At 43.1% G+C, this 27063-nt stretch overlaps 2 protein-coding genes across 2 annotated transcripts in view; one reads left to right on the top strand and one right to left on the bottom strand.

Moving 5' to 3' along the window:
- The window catches only part of LOC131689005 (uncharacterized), a 261847-nt gene that overhangs the window by 5687 nt on the left and 229097 nt on the right, over positions 1–27063 (bottom strand). The window contains exons 5-13 of the mRNA XM_058973729.1: positions 7807–8033; positions 7152–7738; positions 6877–7088; positions 6603–6806; positions 6427–6542; positions 6228–6366; positions 5673–6154; positions 4680–5533; positions 4116–4621 (exon numbers count right to left, since the gene is read on the bottom strand). Of these exons, the coding sequence (XP_058829712.1) occupies positions 4116–4621; positions 4680–5533; positions 5673–6154; positions 6228–6366; positions 6427–6542; positions 6603–6806; positions 6877–7088; positions 7152–7738; positions 7807–8033 (3327 nt within the window). The remainder of the gene's footprint in view (positions 1–4115; positions 4622–4679; positions 5534–5672; positions 6155–6227; positions 6367–6426; positions 6543–6602; positions 6807–6876; positions 7089–7151; positions 7739–7806; positions 8034–27063) is intronic.
- Positions 16217–17694, top strand: LOC131689021 (GDP-D-glucose phosphorylase 1). The gene is made up of 3 exons (XM_058973754.1): positions 16217–16481; positions 16589–16972; positions 17034–17694. Exons 1-3 carry the CDS (start codon positions 16311–16313, stop codon positions 17469–17471), a joined length of 993 nt encoding a protein of 330 aa, XP_058829737.1. The 5' UTR covers positions 16217–16310; the 3' UTR covers positions 17472–17694.

Consider the following 27063-nt stretch of genomic DNA (forward strand, 5'->3'; position numbering starts at 1 on the left):
TTCTTTCGTCGATCGGCCACCAATCGCCTTTGCAAAGCTGTCCCTAGATGGTATGATTACATCTAAACGTTCGCACCATGGATCCTGTCCAACTCACCTCCTGCAGCGCTACGATTTCGAACCCGCGGTCCATGAGAACATCGGCGAGTACGCGGATGCTCCCGATGGAGTTAAGAGATTTGCATTTCCACGTTCCGAGCTTCCAATCGCTAGTCCCTTTACGTCGCAGTGGTCGTCGCCATTGGTATCGGTTCGCATTCTTATCTTGTTGACTTTTCGCTGCGATTGATTTTTTTACTGGCTGGCTCGCAGGGCCTGACACCAACCCCCTAACTTTCCGGAGGACCATAGTGCACAGTTGAGCTTAGAGTCCTTCACTGGCACTCGATGATTCACACGATGATCAGGCGCCCCTAACATGGGGAACAGACGCTGTTTTGAGCCGCTCCTCCTGTAGATCAGACGCTCAGGCTTGCTTACCCGATCATTGGTTGCTCGTAGTTCCCGGCCAGTACCACTAGCTAGGGATAGGAGTTGCTGGGAAGATGTTCTCTCTTACGCATTACCCAGCCTTTACCGACCTTCGAGGGCCAATTCAGTACATTATTCGTACTCCTTTCGCAATGCCCACACTAGGAGAATCCTGGCGGTTTTGGTTTGCTTTCATATTGAACTCCACGGAAACAGCCGCTATTTGACGAACTTCATGACCGAATTTGGAACGCTCCGTTACGTCACATGACCGTTCGGTCTTCGTAACGCATCAGATATTTTCCAATAAGTAATGCAGTGGTAGATTCTGGAAGACTGATGTTTTGAGAGGCCGAAGAAAAACACGATGTAAATTTGGCGGCAATACTGAATCGTCTAAAGGTACATGACGTGCATATCAAAATCTAAATGTATGTTCAAAATCCACTCTTCCGTTTTTGGGTTTCGTTTTGACTTCTGATGGGTTCTGACAAATCGAAGACGAGAAGTTGCATGCCACCAAAAATTTCCGGAGATCGGAGGTGAAGAGCTTCCTCGGACTAATAACGTTAGTCAATCGCCGTCTGCTACACCGTACCACGGCGACTTCGCGTGCAATTGTCAGCATACAATTGGAAAGAAGACCAGACGAGGAATGGTCACGAAGACTGCAACTGTACGATTTTTCGCTTAAAAGGGTTGTCAGAGAAGATTACTCTCGCGGATTTCCCTTTACGGTTGATCCAATGTTCTCAGAAAGCATTTGAGGTCGAGAGTGAGAATCATCTTCGGTAAGCTCTGGATGGGGACATGAACGTTACGCGGGAAGTTTCTGGCAGTACCGGATGCGTACTCACGATATCTGGACGTAATTGAGATGCATAATTTGACGGCTGAAAGTACGAACGCCAGTCTTTTGCGACATTTCCAAACCCTGGGGTTGCCCAAAGATTTCGCAAGGCGACAACGGTTCGCCAACCGGAGTACAAGCTTCCGTAGCTTCTGGGAAGAGAAGGGCGTTAAGGTCCGCAAAGCTATTTCCTTGAGTCCGCAATCTAATGCAGTGATAGAGCGACATAATCAAGGGATTATCAAGGCCCTGGTTGTTTCTTCAATTGACGAAAAAATGGCAGATAGCCCTTCAACGATTGGTGCATAATCCACAATACTCTTGCGTCCCATGCAAGTGGAAGCCCTTCCGCAAGTACTGTTGTTAGTTTCGATAATACTTAATCATTTCTGGTCGCTTCCGCTATTTCTCTGAAACGTTCATCCGGTATACTTATTTACTCCACCTTCAAATTACGCATTTTCTCGTATTGGCCTACGAAACGAAACACTTACTTCCGCCAACATCGGCAGATATCGTTCCAGGTACTCGACTAAGCCCAATAATGTTTTAAGCTCCTTTTTAACGTCTTTTCTGTCAGAATATGACCACAAAACGGAACTGATGAACTCTCTGATGATATCTCTCTCTCGCTCTCTTTCTCCGCATAACTGCTTCCAAGTTTCATTGTTGTTGTTGGTCTTTCTCTGCTGTCTCCACAGCTCCCACAACCGTTCGGATGGAATCCACTGTAGACCTGCATATAAGGAAGCCGAATTTCATGACATGCCGTTCTCACGTTCTCTGTACTTGGTTAGCTTGTTCAGGATTACTCTCTCTCTAACAGTACTAAGAGACATATTGACCTATACGCTGGAAGATCTCCATATTTTCCCGGCATCGGAAGCAACATCAGCTTCTGTCGATTCTAGTTATCGAATCATTCTGAACATATCCGGGTTCTCATGTATCGCTGTTTTCAGCACCAAGTTTGCGGCTTGTCCTGGGTCTGTTCTTCACTTTCATGGCTTTCGCCATTTCGATCAGCTGTTTGTCGGTAATTCGAGCTTCTTCTTCGTGATCATCCACCTCACTGTACGGCAAACATAGGTTCATGGAGCGCGGAAAACCTTTCCCTCCATGTTCTCCGGGTACCTTTCAGGTGGTGCAGCTGTGCCTTTTACCTGTCATGCCAACTTGCTCGTTTCCCTCTTTCGGTGTCGTTACGTGCTCTCTAACTTATTCTCCAAGCTCGGAGGCAACTTATACGAAGATCGGTAATCGTCGTATTGCTCCCGGTTTCCCATTCCTCGGTATGGTTGCATTACGCACGCCCTTGTTAGTACTGCCGTTAACACGTTCGCATTTAGGCTGAAGAGCATTCCCTCAAATTTAAGTTCTTCGACGGATACGTCCTTGTGAAAGATAGCTGTCTTCCACTTTCACTCGTTTATATATCTTCCACTTTATTCAAACCGTGTCCTTTTAACAATGCTGTACCAGATCGCTTGATGGTCGCTGTGGGTATATCCTCGCACAGTTTGCAGTCCATCTTTCCTATTACTCCAAGGCTACAAAAATTGACATTGATAATGGATTCCCTTTGGTACCTTTTTTTGTAAGATCTACATATAGCTTTGCAGGATCCTTCTCGATCGCTGATGACCAGACGAAGTCCTTTTGATTCCAGTATCCATCTCGACAATTTCGCAAGTTCTTGGTTTTTGGAATATTTCAGAATTAAAGTCTCTTCGGTTCCTTGGAAAACGGCTTATTCGAAATCTTTAAATGTCAAAAGCCTTTGGGTAAATCTCATACATATTGCATATTGAACCACATATAAATCGTCTGGAGTTTGATTTAAAATCAGATTGTTTCCTTATCGATATTATTTTCTAATGCAACACCCGATCTCTATCGACTGTTGCGTTTAAAATGGAATCGAATGGAATGAAATCCTCTATTTTTCCATTCGTCCACTGGTGCAGGGTATCGAACTCTACTCATTCAACCCGACCCGATCCTTTGCTAGGGTCAATCGCCAAATTTTATCATGCACTGCCTTCTCCGCTTCTGTCAAATTCATCTCTTCCATCCACATTATACCCTCCGGCATCTTGACGATCATGAGCAAAGCAAAGTTCCAGGAGATGAAGATGTTACGCACACTGCTAGCTGTGAAAATCGTAACTTTTCCATAATGTTATAAATTCAGCAATTTCCGCAAATTTCAGCGTATCATGGCGCACAATCCTGTCACGTCACTTGACCATCGAAGAGATACAGCGGTCTAGTCCGGGCGAATTCAAGGCAAGCAAACACTGCAAAAGTACTGGAAATCTACGCCCGTTCTCTAATACATTTGCTTCAAAACATTCCATCATTTTACCAGCCATGGATCCAGAGATTGAACGTCTTTCGCTGTGACTGGTGCGGATTACTCTGATTGGCTTTGGGTAAGCGCTATGCTATATTTCACCCTAAGGAGGAAAATTTGGTCAACATCAAAATTTCTTACTAGTGTGAAAATTTGTTGGTAAAACCAGTCTTTGCACTTGAGGGCACAAATCCTTATTTCTTACAAGGTTGCGTTTCGGCTTCGCCTCATCAGAAACCGACACTAACTTTTTGTCGGAATAGATTAAGATTAAGGTGATATAAACAATATATACATACTGGAATCGCAGTAAGGTAAAATTAGCTGAAGATGTTTCCGATTTTTTTCCTTCTTAATCACTCTATTAAGAGTGACATTCGGTTACAGCACGCCTCGCACCAGATCCTCACATTAAATGCTTATCCCACCCCAACTCACCTGATCTCCAATCCGCACGCCAGCCCGAGCCCCCGGCCCACTCGGAACCAGATCCTTCACGTACACCGTATTATCGTTACCCTGAACGATACTGATCCCGAGCGTATACCGTGCCCCTCTACCATCCTCCCCGCTGCTACCACAATCAGCTATTCCTCCATCCGAACTGAGATCATCGCCGCCGCCGAAGGCGATAAGCCGAGAACCGGCACCCTTCCGAAACAGAACCGATTCCTGACTGCGCGATAGGAACGATCGCTTTCGCGTTAACATTTGCGTTTTGGTTTGCTGCTGTTGCTGCTGGTGATGGTTATGATGATGATGGTGATGTGGTCCTCGATGTCTTTCGTTGGGATTAATGAAATCTTTCACCACTATCACGGACGTCAGGATGCGATCGTTGATCGCTGCACTGCAGCTCAGGTTGTTGAATTTTTCCATCAGCGTGTCCGAGATGGTTTCGTTCGGTAGGTCAAAGTGACTGCTTTCGCCGCGGATGTTTGATTCTGAAACAAACAAAAATGTGTTACGAATCTTGAACTAAAGTACAAGTAAGCCACTCACGGATCACACAAGCCTTCGGCGACAAAGTCTCCTCGCTTCCACCAACAGATTTTTCATCAATCTTCTCCATAAAATACATCGAACCCATGCTACTTTTAACGGACAAAGCATCATCCACGCTACTCTCGATCAGCTGCCTGGGATCAACCCGAACCATTCGATCGTAATCCATCAACGTTTCTTCATCTTCATTAAAACTTCCATTAGCCAGATTCTGATAGGAATTGGCACCGCTCAGCGGATGATCGTACAAATTATCGAACGACTTGTTAAGGAACTGCGTCGAAAACACTCGAGTACCCATCTTGACTCGGTTCCGGGTTTTCGCCGAATCGTCCGGCGATGACAAACTCAGTTCCGACGAAGACGGATAGATCGGAGGTGAACCACTACCATTACCACCCAGGGCCGGATTCTCATTCTCTTTGTTCTGATTCTGCTGGTTGGCGATCTCGACGGTTTCGTTCAGTGCCGACGAAGCGGGAGCGGCTCCTTCAACGGAGGATTTTGAACGTTTCAGTAGGAATTTTTGGCGTAGTTTCGTTAGCCGGTTGTCGTTCAGCATGGATTTTTTGAGATTGCGTACTCGCAGGGCCGTGGTAGTTTTTAGTGGTTTGTCGATTTTATCCACGTGTTTGGCGTCGAAGGCCGCCTTTTCGTCGACCTCGGATACGGCTAGTTTGGGTTTTGCGGTTGCCTTGTCCGCTGGGGGTGTCACTAGGGTCGTGCGCCCGGAGTCAGTGACAATCGGGATGTTAAGCTCGCTCGAGAGGGCCTTGATAGAGACGAACGAGTTGCGTAGCTTCATGTAGAACTTGTGGTGTTCCGAGGCGAGGTTGAAGGCGAAGTAGCTCCTGTGGGGAGGGAATAAATTGGGTTTGATTGTGTTAACCAAACTTTCGAACATATTTTTGAAAAAACAAGGCGCTAAGAATTCTGGTTCCATGGAAAAAAAAGAAAATTTGAACCTAGAACAAATATTTTTTCACTCACTTCCTGCCATCCATTCGCAGCTTGTACTTGACCCGGGTCTTATCCTTCGGACTCAAGCTTTCAGTTCGGCGCACAACTACACAAAACACATGCTTCGAGAAGCAAATATTTTCAATCTCCAACCAATCAAAGAACGCGTACAGATGCCGCTGGAAGCAGTTCTTTCCGTTGCTAAATTCCTGCTGAGCTCCCCTCGGATTAAACTTCAAATTACGCTCGAAGATGGCTACCCCGCTGAGCGAAATGGCCACGTAAACTTCCAACGTAATGTTCTCATCCGTCGTCCACGTAGCGCTGTACAGATGCAACCCGTACTCCTTCAATTCCTGAACGTAACGGATGAAATTGTGCTCCGCCTCCATCTGGTGCAGCCCTCGCTTGCAGAAATGTGAATTGCGAAGGTATTTTGCTAGTTCCTTCTTTTTTCGGTAAACCTCCTCCGGTAGGTAGTGCGAGATGGTGAAGTATTCGTTGTATTTCATCTGAAAAAATCAGTTTTTAAAAAATCCAACAAACTGGCAACGGAAACATTTCATGGAAACATTTCCCACTCACATTCTCTTTGAAGCTTCCAACTTCCGCCTGAAGCGCCAGTCCACCCAGCGTGATGAGATCGTCCTCGGAGCAGAGAACCTGCCGCTCCAGGATGCTTTTGCGCAGCTGCAGATACAGGAGATGGCGGGATTCCAAACAGCTGGAAAAATGAGTGGGAGTTAATTTCAGCAGCTTTAAAAGCTCGTTTAAATTTGCCCACCTGACACCGCGTAACGTTGGTAGGAAAAACTTTATCCGTAGATAAAGTGTGAAGACAACATTCTCACCCAGCGAGGCGGCTTTTTTCGATGTGTTGACCCAGATTTGCGGTGCAACCTGTTGATTTTGAAACGTTAGCTCAGAGATGATTTGATTTAATTCAGAACCGTGACCTACCTTATAGATTTTAAGATCGTGCGGAAGGAAGACAAAGTCACCGCCGATCAGGGCACACAGACCAAGGAAGAAATTTTCCGACAGCTTCTCCATCCGGATGATGGCTTCGAAGACCTGCCTTGCTACGGTCGTTGTAGGATTGCAGACGATGCTGACCTTAGCTCCATTCAGCATCAGAATTGTCACGGTTCGGCGGTGTTGGGTCTGTACGGGGGAAAAGAAAATGTGTTTGAAATCCTTCTACGACCAGTAATTCAGTCTCAAAAACCTCTACCTTAGCATCCGTAAGATCGATTACTTTGGGCACACTATTAGCATTCCGCACAAACTCCGGACCACCCTTGGACAGCTCCAAAACCACAGTCCGCCCGACTTCGTCCAGCGCTTCGAATCGGCTGCTCGATTTTCTCAGCGGATAGTCGTCTCTCCGACGCCTAACGTTCAACAGGTTAGCCTGCTGTACCGACACCAGCGGAGCTCCAAGATCTACGGCGAAACAATAATCAATCACCACTTTATTACTTCCAACCACCCCGAAAAACAACTCACTCGGCATCGACGTCGCATTAAAACTCATCTCGTCGATCTTCCGCTGAAAGTCATTCCCACCACCAATCAAATTCAGCTGGTTGGTCGACTTTGACGGAATCAACCGGGTGTGACTTCGCATCAACCGCCCAGCTGCCTGCTGCTGCTTCTGCACCTCCGCCATCTTAACCTCCACCATCGTCACATCGATCGTATTCCGTCGAAAATCATTCCTCTTCCTCATCATCTCAGCATTGTGACGTCTTCTAACGACATGCAGTTTCTTCGGATCGCTTTCGGCAGTTGCCCGAGTACTCTTCGAGTACCCAATCGTTGCATAGTTTCGTACCGGTTCCAAACGCTGCCCGGATTCGGTAGGTCGCGGTAGCGACCGAAACTTCCCAACGTCTCCCGCTAAGGTGTTATCCGGTGGTTGTTCCGCTCGCTTTACCCGTAGGTTAGCAGTTGAGCCAAAATAGCGAGCCTGTTCCAGATCGTGCCCGCTGATGGTGATGCCGTAGTTGATCGGGGCGGACTTTGTGGAAGCGAGTTTCCGATGGATCTCCAGTTCGCCGTGGTCGGAACTGCGACCCGAGTCGGTGTCGCTTCTGTAGGAAGGGAAAAATTGGAATCTAAATAAAGGATTGTTTGTTGATTACGAATGGAAGTGACTTACTTTTGTTCCTCATAGCACTCGGTTGTTATCGGCTTGTGCTGTTGCGGTGCGGGTTGTTGAGTTAGGGGTTTTGGCTGTGAGGGAGGAGGAGGTACCAATGCAGCGGGTGGTGCCTGTTTGATCTCGATTCGTGTGGATACGGATGCGACGACTTCCTTGAACAAATCGATTACCATGTGCGAGAAGGGTTTGTACAGATGGTGGTTTTTACAGTAGTCGGAGATGATCTGGAAGAAAAAAAGGAAAATGATTGGAATTAGTTTGGCAAATTTAAGGAAGATTTTGAGAGCATATATATTGAACGGGGCTCGACGAGATTCTGATAACCGATGCGGATTGGATCGCGCACGCACGTGTAGGATTTGGCTGCGTACTATAAAAGCCACTACGCTACATCACGCCGCCACGCAACTGCAAAACTAACTGCCCATTGAAACGTTTCAGGAAAGTGCTGTTTTGTTTATTTTCCTGGCACTCAAACGCGCGATTGTCGAGAATGAGTGACCATTTGATACTCTCGCTTCTCTCACCATTCCAGCATTGAATCTGTCGTCAGGGTTGCCATATTTTCAGATTTTTCGGTTATATCGCACATTTCTTGAGCGTTTTTTCAAAACGTCATATCTGCAATGAGTTACTCTGTTTACTTTTTATTTCGATTTTTACCGTGTCACTATAACACTTTTCACTTATTTTACAGTACAGATCGAAAGACGGTGGTTTTAACTAGCATGCTATGCAAAGAGTTGAGGGATAAATGTTAAAGTGACCAAATTATTAACAGAAGAGAAAGTAAACAAAGAGAATAACTCATTGCAGATATGACGTTTTGAAAAAACGCTCGAGATTTATTTTTTCATTTGCGGACTCAGATTTTTTTTACGGATAACTAATTTTCGGCCTTTTTTTTTAATTTCAGGATTGTACAGAATACTCTCAAAATTCCAATACATTAACAAATCTTTTAGAAATTTCAAACAGAATTTTTCTAAGCATGGCAATTATATATGTGAGGCAGGGCCTAACACCATTTCTAGCCAAACATGTCAAATGATCATAAGTGAAAATGACAGTTTCTCTTTGTTTACTTTCTCTTTCGCTAATAACTCGTTCGTTTATACGTTTGTTAATTAACTCTAATATGCTAATCTAATCTAAGATCACTGACAGATATCTAAAATGGCCAAAGGCGATGTTAGTTGCGTGAATGCATCTATTTGCATCTCACTTTTCTCAGTTTGATTTCCACATTGACTGAAATTGACATGAGACTGTGATATCCATTTGCATTTTAGTTAGACAATTGTCGTAGTGGTGGTCTAACAAAATGGGGTCCAGTAAAAAAGAAACCAACCAGTGAGTCACGATTTGCGAGCCTGTAATTAGTTGGATAGCTTTGAAACAGCTTTGGCCGAATCGAACAACTGCAAAAAGGAAAACGATTCACATGATAATCATAAGAAAATTGTGTCTGCGATTGTAATACTGTCCATCCGTAACGGATGTGGCTTGCAGCCAATACTATCAAGTGAGACAAGGTTCGAGACCCGACCCTATCTCGCTCACCCGGCATCCATTTCGTCCCTGAGCTTGAAGGCATCTTTGAAGGTCTATCGTCACACTAGGAAGGACGCCCGATCCTGTTGACTTAGTGATGCTGGTGCTAATATCTAGTCTGCGTTTGAGCCAGGGGCTGGTAAAGATCCGATATATTCGTCGCCGACTGGAGTAGGATGCAATCATTTTCAATATTTTCCCGGAATGACGGAACGCCCACCCAATGGAAAGAGTTTTCCTAGCTTCAGCAGTACATGCAACTGCATCAAGGGTACTGAGTGGAAGATGGTCCTTTGAAAAGGGATCTAAAAATGTTGATGATATCACTCCAATTTACCGGTTCCCAAGGCTTTGTCAGCACGCGAGTTGGCAATTGTCTAACAGAGTATTCTATTAGACCGTTGCCCTTGATTTGATTAATGCTTTTGATCATCATTTTCATGGCGAGCGGTGGCAGGTGCCGCCGTAGCGAACTTTTCCGTGAGTCGATGAAAGAGTGTGGTCCTGTTTAGAACCAGAGAAGAGGTTATTGGAATTCTGCCCATGTCCGGACTAAAAGCATTTGGGTGATATTCCAAAATCCTCTTCCGGTTGACAAAAGAAGGGCGCTGTCAGTGGATAAAGATGAAAAGCTTTTCATTAACAATCTCCAGTGGGTTATAAATTAGGCCTCCGTCTATTTTAATCCTCCGGCACTCGCGCCATTATATTTACACCTTCAGAAACTCTAGAGAAATCTTCTTTCAGCACCAGCGGCTGCTCATTCGGTGAGCCATTCACGCGAGTGCCGAAGGGTTAAGAACTAGGGGCAGATCATTTGTGATGCATTTTTAAAAATCAGCTTCGAAATGTATTTTGCGTTGCGTGTAAGACGTCAAAACCCTACAAAAAATCAGCCCTACATTCAACAAAACGTCGAACAAAGTGAATCAGCGTAGAACGTTTGTTAAACAAAATTTTCTGCGAAGGAGTGAAATTAGATGCAAAAATGAAAATTAAATGCATTTTTTCTAATTTGATGCAAATTTGTTTTACATTTCTAGAGTGATCTGCCTCTAGGTTAAGAACGATGCATATTCTGCTGCTTTATTTAGTACGTTAACTCTGCTCCAGAGTTCGGTCGTCGGAACGTTGGACGAAATTTCAGCTTTTCCTTTTGGCCTTCTTGATCATTTTACTGACCTAATTTAGCGAGGAGAGTCGTGTAGAGTGTACCCCTTTACTGCGAGCTTTGATTGCTGATTCTTCATCAGTGTAATTTTAAGGCGGTCCAAGTGTTCGAGCAATGCAAGTCAGGGTGTCCTGAGTCATGTCGTTCTTGTTTTTTTCTCTCAATTGCTGCTAGTTGTCCAATCTTCGTGGTATAACTGACCTGCTCAGATGTGCTGCGAAAACCGTCACCTGACGAGAGCGTACTAATCCGGAGATGGCTGACATCTCTTTATTAAACAGTTATACCTATTTCGTTAATGATCAAACAAGTGGATGAATCCCTCAAAGAGTGCAAAAACCAATCCTTGGAGAATATCTAGTTCGATTAAAAGTTTCAAACCCCTCCTTACCCAGGATGAAAGAGCTTCCAAAAATTCATACCCATTCAGCGAAATTATTTCAGCAATATGTGCCGCAACCCAAAAACTTGCAAAATGGCTCGTAAATAAAATTCAAAATATGTCTGAAAAACCCCCAACCGATCAGTGGAATCAAAAAGGAAGAAATAATGGTCTCTGTTAATGTAACCGCCTTATTTCAAAGTGTCCCCGTAAAAGATTTTATTAATCTTCTAAAGAGGATTGGTTACTCCAACAAAACGGTAAAAATCGGTGGAAAAGTAAGAGCTTATATGAAACTTACACGCTATTACATGGAAGAAAATTCTTTCACATTTCGAGGTGTCTTCTGTAAACAAACTAAGGGTGCCCCAATGGGTAAGCCACTCTCATGGCAAACCTAGAAGAATGTCTGCAGGAAAAAGGCGTGTTACCAGAACGCTGCAGCTGGTGGAAATACGTTGTGAAATCTTCTACATTATCAAACGTAAAAAGGTATCCCAGATGTTGGAAGCCATTAGCAACATACCTAAAAATATCAAGTTTACACATGAGGAAGAGAAAGATAACAAATTGCCCTTTTTAGATATCCTTGTAGCGAGAGGGAGGATCCTGGAATTTTGAAAAATATGGTAAGCCTACCAATACCGAAAGATTTGTATCAAATACTTCAAACCATTATTTTCAGCATAAAATGGCCGTTTTTCATCCCACGGTCCATAGAATGCTTAGTTTACTTTTGGGGGAAGAAGCAAAAAAATAAATAAACGGAATTTATTTTAGAAACAGGCAGGCTCAACGGGTATCTAGAGCAAACCATCCAATCAAAAATCCGACTGATAAAAGTTGATTTTCGTGACGTAACTTTCGTTATATATGAAATTGGAAACTTTTTAGAAAGGTTTTTTTCAAGTGCCAAGAGAATCAATGTAGACTAATAAAATGCTGTCATACCGCCATTATGACTATTTTCGATGCTCTACCCGACAACATAGATATTAGTTCGCCTAGTGCTTCCGATTTTCGATAACAGAGGGGGGTCGGGTTTACCCGCAACGGTCGGATTTGCCCCACCTTACCCTAATTATTCGCAATTTGGCAAATTTAGCACTTTTTACCTGGTTGTTTACATAGACGGCTCCAACCGGTTGGCAAGGGGGGAGGGACACCTTTCTGACAAAATAGTGTCGAGTTTTGGAAACTTGTTTCTAAACACGGTTTTTATTTACAGATTGGTGAATAGTTAGACAAATTGCATCAACCTTGAATGCAATCACTGTTCATTTTTCTCTTCTATATTCCATTTCGCAATTGATTTTGTTAACATAAACAACACGTGGTAAATGTTTTTGTTATCCAGTTAGTCAGGTCAAGTCAATTTTACGCAACCGAATTTTCAATTTAATTTTACTGATTACACAAATGTCATAGGGCAATTTTGCTGACCCAACACCATATACAAATTCTTCATCCTTGAATAACAGCGTCTACAGTAACGTACCCATATTGCTTCCTTGTGCGACTCTTGATTTAGCAACTCAGAGGATACACGAAGATCTAGTTACCATTTTTCCAAACAACAAAAGTCCTGTCAGTCAATTGATGCCTATTCGGCCGAAGTCATCCTTTAAATTGGCATCCTTTGTATTACACTGATTCAGACGAATTCCACGAAAAGCAGATTTCCGTAAAACCAACCAGAGACCGACTAGCACAAGTCCAAGTACCAGTGGTGATTCAACCACATCCAATAAAGGTCAGTCTATTGAGAAGCGTTAAAGCTCACTCATTGACATTGATTGAAATACAACATCTTAACGCAACCTCTTTGAAGGGCTGGTAGCTCAGGCTCAATCTTAGTTGAAATGCCTATAGGTTTCACGCAAGGAAGTCTCTTAGGACAATTGATGTTTGCTTTATTCGTTAAAAATCTATGCCATTAAGGCGAAAAAACTGAACATTGAACTATGTGGCGAATCCGTCGAATTTTACAAGGCTATTGCTCACGATTTCTAGCAGAATAAAGTTTGTTTTCGAAACAAATGGTTTGGCAAGGGAACTGTTCCTGTTGGCAAGAAAGTCAGTATTAGCAGTCCCATGATGGCCCAATTACGTTATGACAAAATCTAGCCAGCTGGCATAACACCAAGGAGATGCTTCAATGGTTGTCAATGGGGTTCAATTTTGTGTGTTTTTTACTTGATGGTAAAGCTTCTACGCCGACTCAGCACTAGTTCAATAGTTAAACCATAGTCTTCCATTTCGAGTGATTTCATCCATCGTGTGCCAGAGTGAGGGACTCTGAACAGAACAGAAAAGATAACACTAAACCCTACTCATCTAACCTCCACCAAGGATTCCGACATTTGCCTGATCCCCTGGATTCCATTTGAAATGACTCCTTTGGGGGGAGGCTGTATTCATGCATTTCACCTGATTCCAGGTCTAGCTAGTCGTGCTAGTACGCTGGTCTCATAACCGCCATATCAGTTCTGCACGACATGATATAATACATGCGTTCCTCTCTGCGTTGACCAGTTGGATGCCGTGACCGATCCAGCGATTCCGGTTGGAGGGTGGTTTCTGGTTTACCGATGCCCCGACGACCCTATACTGGTGGTTTGTCGCGTTCGGTGCTACTCGGCATAGTCCCCGACGGTGGAACTAGCCTACCTCGGTGAAGAGTTCCTGGACGAAAGGTTGTCTCCCGCAACCGTTGACGCACGCGTTATTCTTGCTTCGATGTAGTCCGGTAGAATGCCGAGATCTGTCCGGCGATTCCGGTGGAGGATTGCGTCCGGTTCACTGGTGCCCCGATGATTGAAGCTAGCGATTCGCTACGGACTACTCGGAATAGTCCCCGACGGTGGATCTTTCCTACTCCGACGAAGAAGAGTTCCACGGCACTGGAAGATCTTCTTAAAGCGATGCTACCCGGGGCGATACCGAGGTCGGTCCTGTGATTCCGGGCGAAGGGTTGATTTCCAGTTCACAGGCGCCCTGACGGCTATTTATCAGTGATAGCTACTTCACGATCTACTCGAACTTGTCCCCGGCGTGTGTAGCCTACTCCAACGTAGAAATTTCCAGACGTCTTAAGTTCACTCGTAACCGTTATCACGATGCTGGTCGGTTAGGTGCTGAGGTCAGTCCTGCGATTCTGGGGGAAGGATCTCGCCTACTCCGATTGCACCAGTTGAGTGCCAAGGTCGGTCCGGTGATTCCGGTTGGAGTGTAACTTCCGATTTATCGGTGCCTCAACGACTTGAAACCGTGTACTGCTACGTTGCTTGCCGTTGCTCCTCTCGCCCTCTTTGTTGCAACGCCGACATGATTTGATGAACTTTTCTATTCATCGCGTCCAATTTTTGTTTGTCCGCGCACATTCTTTGGACAATATTGTTCATGTTAACGTCGTCCTCACCGACAATGGTTCTCATTTCGTTTTGCTCGTGCTCGAATCACGGGTATTCGAAGATCATGTGCTCAGGCGTTTACTCTACATCACCACACGCGATGCAGACGGACACGAACTGTGGCATGTGGAAGTTCACTTCTCCGTGCGATCTGTTTACCCAAACCGATAGGCATGGAATTAGTCGATGAGTCAATCCACTGTTTACAACGTTATCTCACTAATATTGCCACTTGCTCAAGGTATTAGGGTTTGTTAACGGACTCCTCTCGTGCCTCGTTCCCTACAACACTCGCTATCTTCTTCGAGTAGAAGATTTAAGGGAATCCAGCTATCACGTAGATTGCCTCTGACGAGAAAGTTCGATACGCGCTAGCCACCCGTATGGCCATCAGCCTAAACGTGCTGTTGAGCCGATGTGTTCCGAGATATTGCCGAGTTCACTTTTATACCCCCCCCCCCCTCGCAAGCGTGGTCGATATTGCTATTAAAGCGTTACTCTCAGTTGTCTAACTTCCCGCTTTGAGTTGATGATACACTTTTCGACAGAAATTCTCGCCTGCTGCCTTTCGGTTGCTTATCAAAACCATCTCAGTTTTGTGGTGAGGCACCAGCTTCGTCTCGCACACCCATTCTTCCACAACATCTATCGCCTCTGTTGAGAGTATTTCTAATTCGCCGATCACTAGGAGCATCACCTCTTCACGCCTCTGGGGAGGCTTAGCGTCAGCACTCCGTCATACATCGCATTCCAAAGAGTTAGGCCGAGTATGGAATCCTGCGGAACGCCCGCTGTCACGGTTATATTTCATTTTTGGCGACAGTTTCGTAGATCAGTTGCCGGTTCTGAAAATAGCTCCACAGAATCCTATAGAGGCACTCGGGAACTCTCAGTCTGTGCAGTGAATCGGCGAGTGTAGCCCAACTAGCACTGTTGAAGGCGTCTTTTACGTCCAGTGTAACCGTTGTGTTTACTTATACTGTGTCATTCTACTGTGTGTGTCATTTAGCTTCAGTTATCACCGAATAGATTTCTAGAGGCGATGGCATTTTAATTCTCGTCAAGTTTTAACTCTAGGCTATATTTAATAGAAACGAGACGCGCGCGAGCCAGGGCACGGCGTCCCGTAGATGAGCAACAATAAGCTCGACGGGATTCCTGGATTTTCGTTACCGGTATTACCGGTAGCACAACCATAGTAGAAACTATACATTGCTTGTTACTAACAAAAATGCGAATTTACTTTTGTTACGAAATTTAATTGTTTTTATTTATTAAAAAGTGTTCCAAAGAACAAAACAAACTGATCCCCTTGTTGGTCACTTCAAAAATATTAGCATGTTGAAGTAGGAAAATGCAAATATCTTTTTACCAAAAACAGCTTCTGGTCGAATATGAGGGGCACGTGCCCCCCGTCGTGTTCCTCCCTGGAGCCGCCAGTGGTTGTTTACGGTAAGCTGACAACAAACTGGTAGCAGTTGACAGACAAGGTGGAAATCAATTCAGCTGGCACCACTGCCATTCAGTTAAATAAACTGACAGCACAATAATTCTCGATGTCGAAGTTTTAAACTAAAATTTTGCAAAAGCAATATGCTGACTACTTTTTTTAGATTCGCGTCGCTCTAGGTTCGCTCTAAAGCTTACAAAAATCCATACAATTCCGATCTAAAACCGAAAATTTCGGTAATAGATTTATTCAACATAACTGCCCGTTGTAATTGAACACGTGTTAGAAAAGTGCTGTTTTATTTTCCTGGCACTCAAACGCACGACTGTCGAATGAGTAACCATTTTATTCTCTCCTCTCGTTATTCCAGCTTTCCACTCCACAGGTCGTCTGTCAAGTAAGCAAGAGAACTCACTCAGATCGCAGTTGCACTATAAACAAACCGAGAAACGGACGTGTTTGCAGTTCGTGTTAAATCTTTCTTTCAAGTTACAATTAACTAATTCGTTGTTTGTTAAATTCCAAGTAAAAATGGCAACGACACCCGTACGCCTGGAGGACATTCCCAACCTACAACAAATCCTCGAATCTCGCTGGTCAAAGCTTCACAACCAGCCAGCACCAGACACCATCTTCCGCTACCAGCTGACAATTGAACGAGAGCGAGTGACCACCGACGGCGAGTTCAATTTTCTCTTGCAGGTAGGTGGTGCGGTACGAAGCGGCGAGATTGAGCGACCATCATGCTGGCTTGCATTCAAGTGAAATATTTCATCCGATTTTTTTTTCTATTGGCAACCTTTCACCAGCTTAATCGCAAACGAACGACGGACCGTCGAAAACCGGAAATCACCGCCGGCTTGCAGCCACCATTCGATCCGAATCGGTTCAACTTTAACCGAGCGAATCCACGGGAAGTGCTGCTGGAAGTTCGCATCGATGACACTCTGTTGACAGTGTTGGTTAACGTCAGTCCATTGAGCCACTATCATTCGCTGTTGGTTCCCGATCGGGAACGGAACCTGCCGCAGGTTTTAACCGCTGGTAGTTTAAATGCCGTCATTCGATTTATGCTGTCGCTTGAGGATCGTGACTATCGGATAGGGTACAATAGTTCCGGTGCCATGGCGTCGGTGAATCATCTTCACTTTCATCTGGTTCACGTCTGTCAAAAGTTGTACGTGGAAGATGCGGTACGTTTATGTTTTCAAACGAAAATGACAAACTTTTAAATTTGTTTTTAATTTTCAACAGCCCCTAACCAAAATAGGATCTCATTTGTATCGCCTTGACAACCAACCAGCCAAAGCCTACTGTTTCGTACTGGAAGATCAATCCACCGAAACGGGTACTTTTATCACTAGAACCACCCGTCTAATCAGCACGCTACTATCAGCCGAAATCGGTCACAACCTATTCCTAACGTGGGATGCCGCGCGGACCACCCTACGGGTACTGATCTATCCCCGGTTGAGGTTATGTGAAAACAAACAGGTTTCCCCATTTAATGTGGCCGGTTTTGAGCTGAGTGGGTTTGTTACCCTCGGCGAGGAGTCGGACTATGAACGGTTGGATGGGCGAAAGCTGGCGGAGTACTTTCGGGAGGCTCAAGGTACCGATCTGTATGAACGGTTGGATTCGCTGGTGCTGAAGGGATTGGAAGGGACGCGGAAACGTGTGAACCGTAATTAGGGACAAACGAATGGTGATTGTATTTCGGTGGGAGGGTGGTGGTTAGGTGATGAAAAAGGGTGCTGAATAAATTATTACGAACCGAGCGTTTGATGAATGGATTTTCACCGTAGCGTTTTATAGCTTTGCGGGAGCCGAACGAGCTCAGGAATGTTAATTTGGCATTCATGTTTGATTTGAAGTTTTAAACTTGCCTGTTTGAGTTGGCGAATTAAGAGCTTTTCCGGGATGTCAATTATGTTAATTTTTATTCGCGTCCCACATCTATATAGGTTAGGATAAGGCCGGTTTCAGGCAATTTAGCAACGCTTCCGCCGTTCGAAAGAAAACGCCTACTGAGGTTCATTTAATTTTAACCGGGAAGTATGACCTAAAACTTTTCACGGAGATGGGAGAAAATTATTGAAAATGATTCCGGGAGAAAACAAAAAGCCTTTCTGCGTTTGACATAACGGCCAGCGGATGAGTTATTCGGGATAGAAATAAATACCCAAACTTTTCCCTCATCCTACCGAACGGATCGAATACAGAGCAGACTAATTTAAATGTGAATTAGGTTGTTTAATATTGCTGCGTTGGAAACGATGATAAGGATTCGAGTGACCCGATGTCAGACGGGATTGGATCGTTAGGGATAATGTTCACTAGTTTAAACTTCCGATCCTGCATACCGTTGGATTTGTTTTTTTTTTGTGTGTTATAAATCTGTCATTCAGGATTTCGGTTCCGATACGTTCCATCATCCTTACAGGCGGATGATTTAGCTACGGAAACTGTTGAACCAAAGTGACTGTAGTTGCTCTCAGCGCAGTTGAAAGCTTGGAACCATGGTAGCAATGAATTTCGTTTTTGACACTTTCGATATTTTGCATATCATGGCACGCTGCGATGTCCTAGGGATGATACTTATCCCAAGTGCTGGTAACAACAGGACGGAGAAAAAAGCGGATAGCGGATATGAACAAAAGCTACACCATAAACAACATTAGGGTAGTAAATTCATCTATGGATGAGTGCTGGAATAGCCTAATCCTAACAGAGTGATTTTTTTTTATCTAACGGCTAACGGATGTTTGAGCGTCAACCACCCTAGCAACCATGCGTTTGCATCGAATAGGGGGGTATCAGAAATGACGATACACACCCACCCACCCACACATATAAACAGAGAGAGAACGAACTCATCCGGATACCATCAGCAGTTGCACCGGATGTTTCCGAAGTGACTATTTATATACGTATGTATGTGATAACATAGCAAGCCATGGAAGAAGAAAAAAAAACGTTACGACAAACCGACATGGAAACAGTTGTTAGTGAAACAGAGGAGAAAAAAAAAATGAATGAATAAAACGCACAAACAACGTCGTCATCCGAGAATCAATGGTGCAATAGTAGTACCCCGGACGGGATAGAGCAATGCAATCCGGGACTGCGACGATTTCGAAGACTGGCGGATGTGTGCGCGTTTTTCCTGTAAATAGAGCAGTTTTGATTTGGTGACGACGATGATTGAATACCGAGGGAAGGAAATGTATCCCCCCGTGGGATGTTCCGTTCTCTTTTGACTAGTTTATTAGAAATATAGCGCGCGCACAGCGAGAGAGGATTGTTATTATTGACGCAACCGAACTCAAATTAATCGTTGAATGGCGGTGGTAACTATGATGGTGTGATTTTAATCAATGATAACTAGATCGGTGCCGTGTGTACTGGATGGTGGTGGCGGTGTACTTTTAGCTACCGTAATTTTTTTTCTCAATATTTCGCATGGGCATTTTCGAAATTAAATGCCTTTTTGTGCTCGGTTTGCGTACTCGTTAGGCATTAAGCCTACCCTGCCATAAACTTTTCATACATGCATTAATTTTCTCTCCGTAGTCACTTCAAGCCTGCAGACAACAAACTCACAAAGTAGAAAATTGATTCAGGAAGTTTCATGGAAACTACTTTACAGCTAGGACATTGTAGGGAGCCAAACCTACTACCGGCTCAGGGTTGACACTTGATGAGCACGACGAACTAATTAAAAGCCAGAACGACCTTGCCAGCCTTCCGCACCGAAAAATTTAATTCACACATCAGAAAATGCGACCTTCATAGAGCATTATCTCGTCCTCTCGGCTGCTGACGTATGGATATGTCACCTTTAAAAATAGCTGAGTTCTAGTACCCTCATTATTTTTACAGCACACAGGTTTGAAAGAAAGCGACAGCTTCGAAACAGGGCAACTGTGCGTTTCTCTTTGTGAAGAAGGACCCTTGAACATAACTCATGGCTTGCTTCGCAGAAGAAAAAAACAACAACGCTGGACTCACGCACCCCTATAACTGAAGCTGTTTGTTGGTCGTGGCCTACTACTGCTGCTTCTGCAAAAAAAAAACTAACGTCAGTATGACATAACTTGTCCAATTTGAAAGCAGCCGCATCTATTTTCATTTCGTTGCCGAACAACTTTCAACTTTGGACGGTCTTCTGTGAAGTGTTCTTTAACAGATTTCCTCCCTCGCTTGGTAACCCGTCAGGGTAACAATTTGGCACTGGGTGGGGATATATCCCTTCCTAGACTGTATTTGTTATGGCATAATTATGCTCTCGCCGCTGTTCATTTTCACGTTTGTAAAATTTAAATGAGTGCTTTCGCTTCTCCGGCTAATCAAAAAGGAACCGCGACATCAGCCGTTCTCTCTATATAGAGGATAAGTCGAACGAGCCAAGCTCTCCTCTATAGATATTAGTCAAGTAGAACGAAGCAGAACGGGCAAAGGTTCCCCTGGGAAGGTCATGACGATGACTTCCGGGATCACTTGCGTCGAGTTCGCCAACGTCGCTAGGGAGATTCCAACAAAGGAGCTGTGCTCACCCCTCTAGCTAAGCGCCAAGAACTGCTGCGATAGCAGCCAACGTTATCAGCAGGAGAACACGGCCGCTGGAGTTTCGGGAGTCGGTTAGAAGAAATTGCCCGTCTTCCCAGTAAATGTAGCAGCAGATCGACGAGATCCAGCAGTGAATAGTACAGCAGAGGAAATAAAAGTCGATAAATTTATAAATTTGCTTCCCTTTTGTTTGTTCATGTACGAAAATCCGAAATTTTCGTAGAGGCAACTAGACCGCCCTGACAGATAGGGTCGGCCGGTCAAAGGAACCCAAGTAGTGGATAACCCGCCACTTACAGCTTGAGTAGAAAAACTAAATTCGTCATCTAGACAGAACTCCCGTGGCTAACCGAAAAGGATCCAGAAAAAAAGCCGTTAGCAGTCAACGAGTGTGAACCAGGTAGGGCAGCGACTTCGCCTGTCAAGCAGGACTGCGTTGTCTTCGGGGTTTCTTTGTAAGTAGCAAAAAATGTAGTCATTTGTCACACTTAGCGATGGGTGGGGAGGTTCAAACTCACTTCCTTGGTTAACTAAGAAGTATCGCTAGACACGAGACAAAACCGTCACTAGTAGGGAGGCTTTGCAGAATAAACGCAGTACGATGATCCGACGGTCGCCCTGTACCAAAGGGTCAGTTGGAGTAAAATTATCTTTAGCGAACTATTTTCAGTATCATGTATGGTAGGTCTGTGGTAAGAGAGAGGAAAAATAGAACCAAATGAGGACAAAAATAAGACAAAAAATACAAAAATGACTAAAAACTATCTTGAGAATACAGTCACAAAATTTAAAAAAAAAATAACTGAAATAGAGACAGGCAAAAAAAAGGTAAAAAAGAAATGATTTAAAGGATTACAATAATGAAAAATACAGCCGAAAAAAACCGTAGGCAAAATATAAAGACATAGACAAAGATCCAGAATAAGAAAAATAATTAAAAGGGATCAAAATAAAAAGAGTTATTTGTTGGTAAAAACCAGTCTTTGTACAGGAGGGCACAAATCCTTATTTCATACTATATTGCGTTTCGGCTTCGCCTCATCAGAAACCGACACTAACTTATTGTCGGAATAGATTAGCGCCGGCTTAAGGGATTTGCGTCAAGCCGGCGCTAATCTATTCCGACAATAAGTTAGTGTCGGTTTCTGATGAGGCGAAGCCGAAACGCAACATAGTATGATAGAGAAAATAGCTGTGTTAAAAAAAAAACTAAAATATAAGAATATTAGGGCATTGCAAATTTTTTTTTTTTTGATTTCTCAAAGGCCCCCCCTCTCATATTGTGACAAATGTCAAAGTAAGCTGAGATGCCAAATTTCACATCATTTGGACAATTCTAGACCCCCGCCCACCTCGCTTGAAATTTTTGAAAATGGTGCTATGGGAAAATGTGGAGGAAAAATATATTAAATGCTATAACTTTCAAAGTAGCAATCAGAAAATCACAATTTATACCTCTTTTTAAAGGAAATAGACTTAGTATTGGAATGGAGATATTCCTGTATCTATAAAAATACGGGAAAGTGGGGTACTGGGTCATTTTGACCCCAACATCCCCTATTTTTTGAATTTTTCTACTCCGTTGTGCAAACCATACATATTTTGACGTTTTTCTAATGTAAAAAATCTCAGAAAATCGAACGGAACCTTTTAGACCTTTGTCCGAATACGATAAGTTGGAGTTATAGGGTCTTTTGTCATTTATATTAAATTTTATCATTTTCTCGTGCATACATCTTTATTATTCTTCATTCAATTTTCATAAATTGTACCTTGTTCAACGTGAAAAATCCTTGGGAACAAAATAAAAATAGAAATAATCGAATCGTTACCGGCAAAATTCAGAAACATCAAATTATCTGACATATAGTCTCGATTTCACATTTGTATCATAAAATCGCACATATTAACTCCATTTAACTACAAATTTTTTAGTTATTTTACTAATTATAGTGAAAAATGCGCTTAGAAATCACATGAGAAAAGTTTCATGCCTGGAAAAATAGGTGAAGTTGAGGTATTTCGACATTTAATGAAAAAATGTGGTTTGTAGAGTTAAAGTCAAAAAATGTGATGTTTTTGAATTTTCACGCAAACGAATCTATTTTTGTTGAATTTATAAGAATTTTTCACGTTCAACAAGGTACAAAACATTAAAATTGAATGAAGAATAACAGATATATGCACGAGAAAATGATAAAATTTAATATAAATGATGAAAGGCCCTATAACCCCAACTTCTCGTATTCGGACAAAGGTCTAAAAGGTTTCGTTTGATTTCTGAGATTTTTTCACATTAGAAAAACTGGAAAACATGTATGGTTTGCACCACGGAGCAGAAAAATTTAAAAAATAGGGGATTTTGGGGCCAAAATGACCCAGTACCCCACAATCCCGTATTTTTCTAGAAACAGAAATATCTTCATTCCAATACAAAGGTTATTTCCTTTAAAAAGATGTATGAATTGTAATTTTCTGATTGCTACTTCAAAAGTTATAGCATTTAATATATTATTCCTCCACATTTTCCCATAGCACCAATTTCAAAAATTTCAAGCGAGGTGGGCGGGGGTCTAAAATTGTCCAAATGATGTGAAATTTGGCATCTGAGCTTACTTTGACATTTGTCACAATATGAGAGGGGGGGCCTTTGAGAATTAAAAAAAAAAAATTTTGCGATGCCTTAAAGAATATACATGTAAAATAAAGATAGAATAATAAGAAAAAAATGAGGAGAAATTGACTTTTCTGAGATACAAATAAAATAGTATATTTCTTAGCGGTCAAAATGAGATAAAGGAAGGAATTAAAAAAGAATAGTATGGAGCAAAAATAAAAAAAAATAAAGAGAAAACGAAACCCAAATCAAGGAAAAAGTAAAACGTAAATAACGTAAGGCTGAGTGTAATAATTGCGTTTGCGGGAATCGCCATCACGACATCGAGCGTGTTGTTTGGCGGTGTTGCCGACTAATAGAATCTCTTCTGGTTCGAGGCAGTTCACCCTACGTACCAGTCCGAGACGTAATAGCAAACCGGACCACCCCTACATGATTCTTATCTACAAACTTTTGGAACCTCTTTGAAACGTTTACATTCCTATTAGAAATCTCACAGCATAGTCCCTGTATCTACAATATGGTACCGCAATGCAATAACAGTGGACCAGCACCCGGCGAGAACAACTCAGTCCTTGACCAGTCTCAACCAAATAGAGAACATCACAACAGCATCAGAAGCTCGAAAAATTAATAAAGATTCTTGAACTGTAATTCGACATTGGTTTTACTTCGCACTTTTGCATTTATGGTGGATTTTCCTAGGGGCCCATAATCAGAGAGAAAGTTTCTTTAGCTAGAAAACACCTTCTCAGAAATTTGCTCATATATTTTCTGTTACAGTATCAATATACTTTCGCTGGACTTGCTGAAAGTAATCATTGTGTTTGTGAGAACGGCTATCACGACATCGAGCATGTTGTTTGGCTGTGCGCAGAGTACTGTGTTGGCAGATCCCAACTAATAGATTCCTCTCGGGCCCGAGGTAGATCACCCTATGTGGCAGCCCGGAACGTCTTTTCTTTTTAAAAAGGAAGTGAGAAGCTAAAAAATGCAGTTGGCTGCGTAGATCTTCTTAAAAAAAAGTTCAATCTACAAAGACTGTATTTTCGGAAATTGCGGGCAATTTGTATAGTCCATATCGGGCAGCGGCATCTCAGAAAATTGCCCATTTGGTAAACCTATCATTTCGATTATTGACCTACAGGTCTGGTTAATCGAATAGACCAGAAGAATTAGGTTTAATGTCTATCATGTCAAATGGCTTTATGCCAAACGGCCATTAGGACAAATGAGCATTATGCCAAATGGCAATCTATCTTTAATTTTGTTGTTTTATTCGATTATGCTAAATGACCTTTGCACCAAGTGGCCTTAGTCCAAACGACGTTATGCCAAATGGACCCTCCCCCCCCTCTAACGAGGACCGCTGCACCACAGTTCATATCAAGAAGGGACACTAGGTAATGTGAAGTGGCGACCTGTATTTTTCGTTTTTGCACGAAGCAATAATTGAGAAATCTGTACATTACTGATGAAAACAGGAATCTGTGTATTAAAACATAAAAAGTGGCGAAATCTGTGCAGAATATCAAAGATCTGTGAATTACAGATTAATCAGTGTACCTGGCATCTCTGCTCTCAAGCGTTAAAGTTGTGTAAAATTCAATGCCTCTTCGAAGGTAGTTTAGATATCACCACCAGGAGCGCTACTGTCGTCATTTCATTTAGTGGGTGAGTTCAACTGAATTGACATTTCAAAATGGCCGACATGTTTCAGTACCAGCAGAAACTGGAAGTTCTTCGAAACAAACAGGGAGAAACCCGTTCTTTTAATCTCGTCTTCTCTTTTAACTTCTTCTGGTAGCAAACCGGTGTAAAAAGGAGCAAGTTTTGTTTTGCTCCAGAGCAACTGGAAGCAAGAAGCTTGCACTGGAACAAACCTAATAATACCCATACCCGGTCAAACCATTCTGGGACCGGCCTGGAATCCTGAGTGACTTCAGTATGCATTCCAGCTCAAATGCAATGGAATCCGTTGTTGCATTTGAGCGCCGTTAAAACACGGTTCAATTGCTTACACAAGTTTCATTAATATATTTTTTCGATCGTGGATGTCTATTCTTTGTGCCGTCACTAGTAACAGCAGCATTTAAGACAGCTAAAAGAAAACAAACAAAGAAAAAAGGAAAGCAAATTAATTGTTCTCCTTGTTTCTTTGTGTTTGGGCACGAAAATCTGATTGTCGCCCTGCACCAAAGGGTCGATCGGAGGCAAACTCCACAAGTAAAAAATAAAGAAATTCGTAAAAAATAGAAATTTAGCTATTATAAATATTCCAAAAAAAATTGTTTGCATCCCTAACAGAATGCCATTGAGATTTTAATTTATTGCCAATACCTTAATCGTTTAGAAAGCCCAGCCAAAATGAAGAAGTGGGCTCAAAACAGATGTTTTCCGTTTAATTCCACTATAACAGCCAAACAAATTTATCGTGCTGAAAACGATTCTAGTGGAATTAAACGGAAATATTCGTCTTGAGAGGCGCGTATACAGAATTGGAATGGTCGAAAACTTGAGGAAATACGCCACATTCAAAACGAAAGCGAAGAGCGTAATAAAAGCCAAAAAAACGCGATTATTGGCGCCGGTTCGTCGATGGGTTAACGAGAGAAACATCGACGAATCGTCCGCGTTGACAGGCAAGTGAACAGTGCGCACACGTTTTCACCACAGACCGCCCAATCTTGACTAAGTATGGCCTGAAATAGACAATGGCTACTGCATACGTTAGCGCACGTCACAATGGTGTCAATTAAGCTGACGGCAAAGGTCCAATTCTAGGTATTGTTTACCTGGCACCACATACATTGTTTTCCATCCAATGCGTATGTGATCTTAGACCGGGCACGTAAAATCTCTGACGGACTTCATTTACGATAGTTTCGCTGTTCGTTTGGCGAACTCTACGATGTTACCATTCTAGTAGCAGTATTTTAATACTGTCATTAATAACTCAGATTTATCGGTTTGAGCGTCGTGTTCAATGTCGATACTTTGTCCGATTGTACTAGCATCCAATTCTTGACAGGGGCATTGTCGTAACATTGTTTCAAGTTGGATACGAAACGGTGAATATACACATGACATCGAAAGGTCTGTCCAGGTTCAGCAACATTTTTTTTTTCGAGAGTTGTCCTACTGGAACTGTAGAGCTAGGGTCTCGGAGGGGCTCCCCGTCAGAATCACTCACTAGAATTGTAGACGAGACGTCACCCCCTAAAACACTGCTTAAGGCCAATTGCAGCGGGCCGTGATTCTGAATGTGATATTTGCACGGTTAAAATATATGCAGGCGTAGGGACTTCAGGATCGCGTGTATCATCGCGAAGGGCTCGAGCGTTTGTACGCGATAACGTGTTCAATCGCGTGTGCGTTTGTATACAGCGCGTGCTAACGTGTATGTAACTTCGTGTGTATAATTTCTATTTTATCACCGTGTATCTTTTCGCATATTCGCGTGTGTTCTTGGATGATCGCGCACGGGTCGTGAATCTGATACTTACTTTGCGGTGTACGTTTAAGATGCTAGAAGTTAGTTCTTCTTTATCGCTAGAATTTCTGGGCACATCCTGTTTCCGCGATCACGGGCGTAGGTGAGCGTGAATGATCGCCAGGAGGTTAAGCGTTATAGTAATGTGTTTGTCGCATGGGCTCGCGTGTATGTGACTTCACGTGTATAGATTCGTTTTTATAACCGTGTGGCAATTCACATATTCGCGTGTGTTCTGGAATGGTCACGCAGGCCGTCATTCTGATATATTGTTTTCGGTATACGGTTCAGATTCTGATAGGGAGTAAATTGATCACTAGAGTTTACTTAGAAGCCTGAACCTAGACTTCTGGTAGCGAGGATAGATACTTCTGGTAGTAACCGATTCATAATTGCGCGAGTACGGGTGTTTGTAGGTTCACGCTTGGGACCGCGGTTTTTAATCTATAAGTGTTAAACCGTTCACTGAGTCACCGGAGTGTTCTAAGGATGGTGCGGCGCGTGTATATATATACATACATGATTGCAATTGCATGTTCGTGTTTTTTACCAGGTTTGTGTTATCGCGAAGGCCACGAGCGTTTGTACGTATATGTAGTTAGGAC

The sequence above is a fragment of the Topomyia yanbarensis genome, chromosome 1 (assembly GCF_030247195.1).
Source record: "Topomyia yanbarensis strain Yona2022 chromosome 1, ASM3024719v1, whole genome shotgun sequence".
NCBI classification, from domain to species: domain Eukaryota; kingdom Metazoa; phylum Arthropoda; class Insecta; order Diptera; family Culicidae; genus Topomyia; species Topomyia yanbarensis.

Excerpts from the sequence above, each read along its gene's own strand:
- LOC131689021 (XM_058973754.1), top strand. The coding sequence starts at position 16,311 with ATGGCAACGACACCCGTACGCCTGGAGGACATTCCCAACCTACAACAA. Across the intron at positions 16,482-16,588 it reads AGTTCAATTTTCTCTTGCAG|CTTAATCGCAAACGAACGAC; the intron begins GTAGGTGGTGCG and ends ACCTTTCACCAG. Across the intron at positions 16,973-17,033 it reads AGTTGTACGTGGAAGATGCG|CCCCTAACCAAAATAGGATC; the intron begins GTACGTTTATGT and ends AATTTTCAACAG.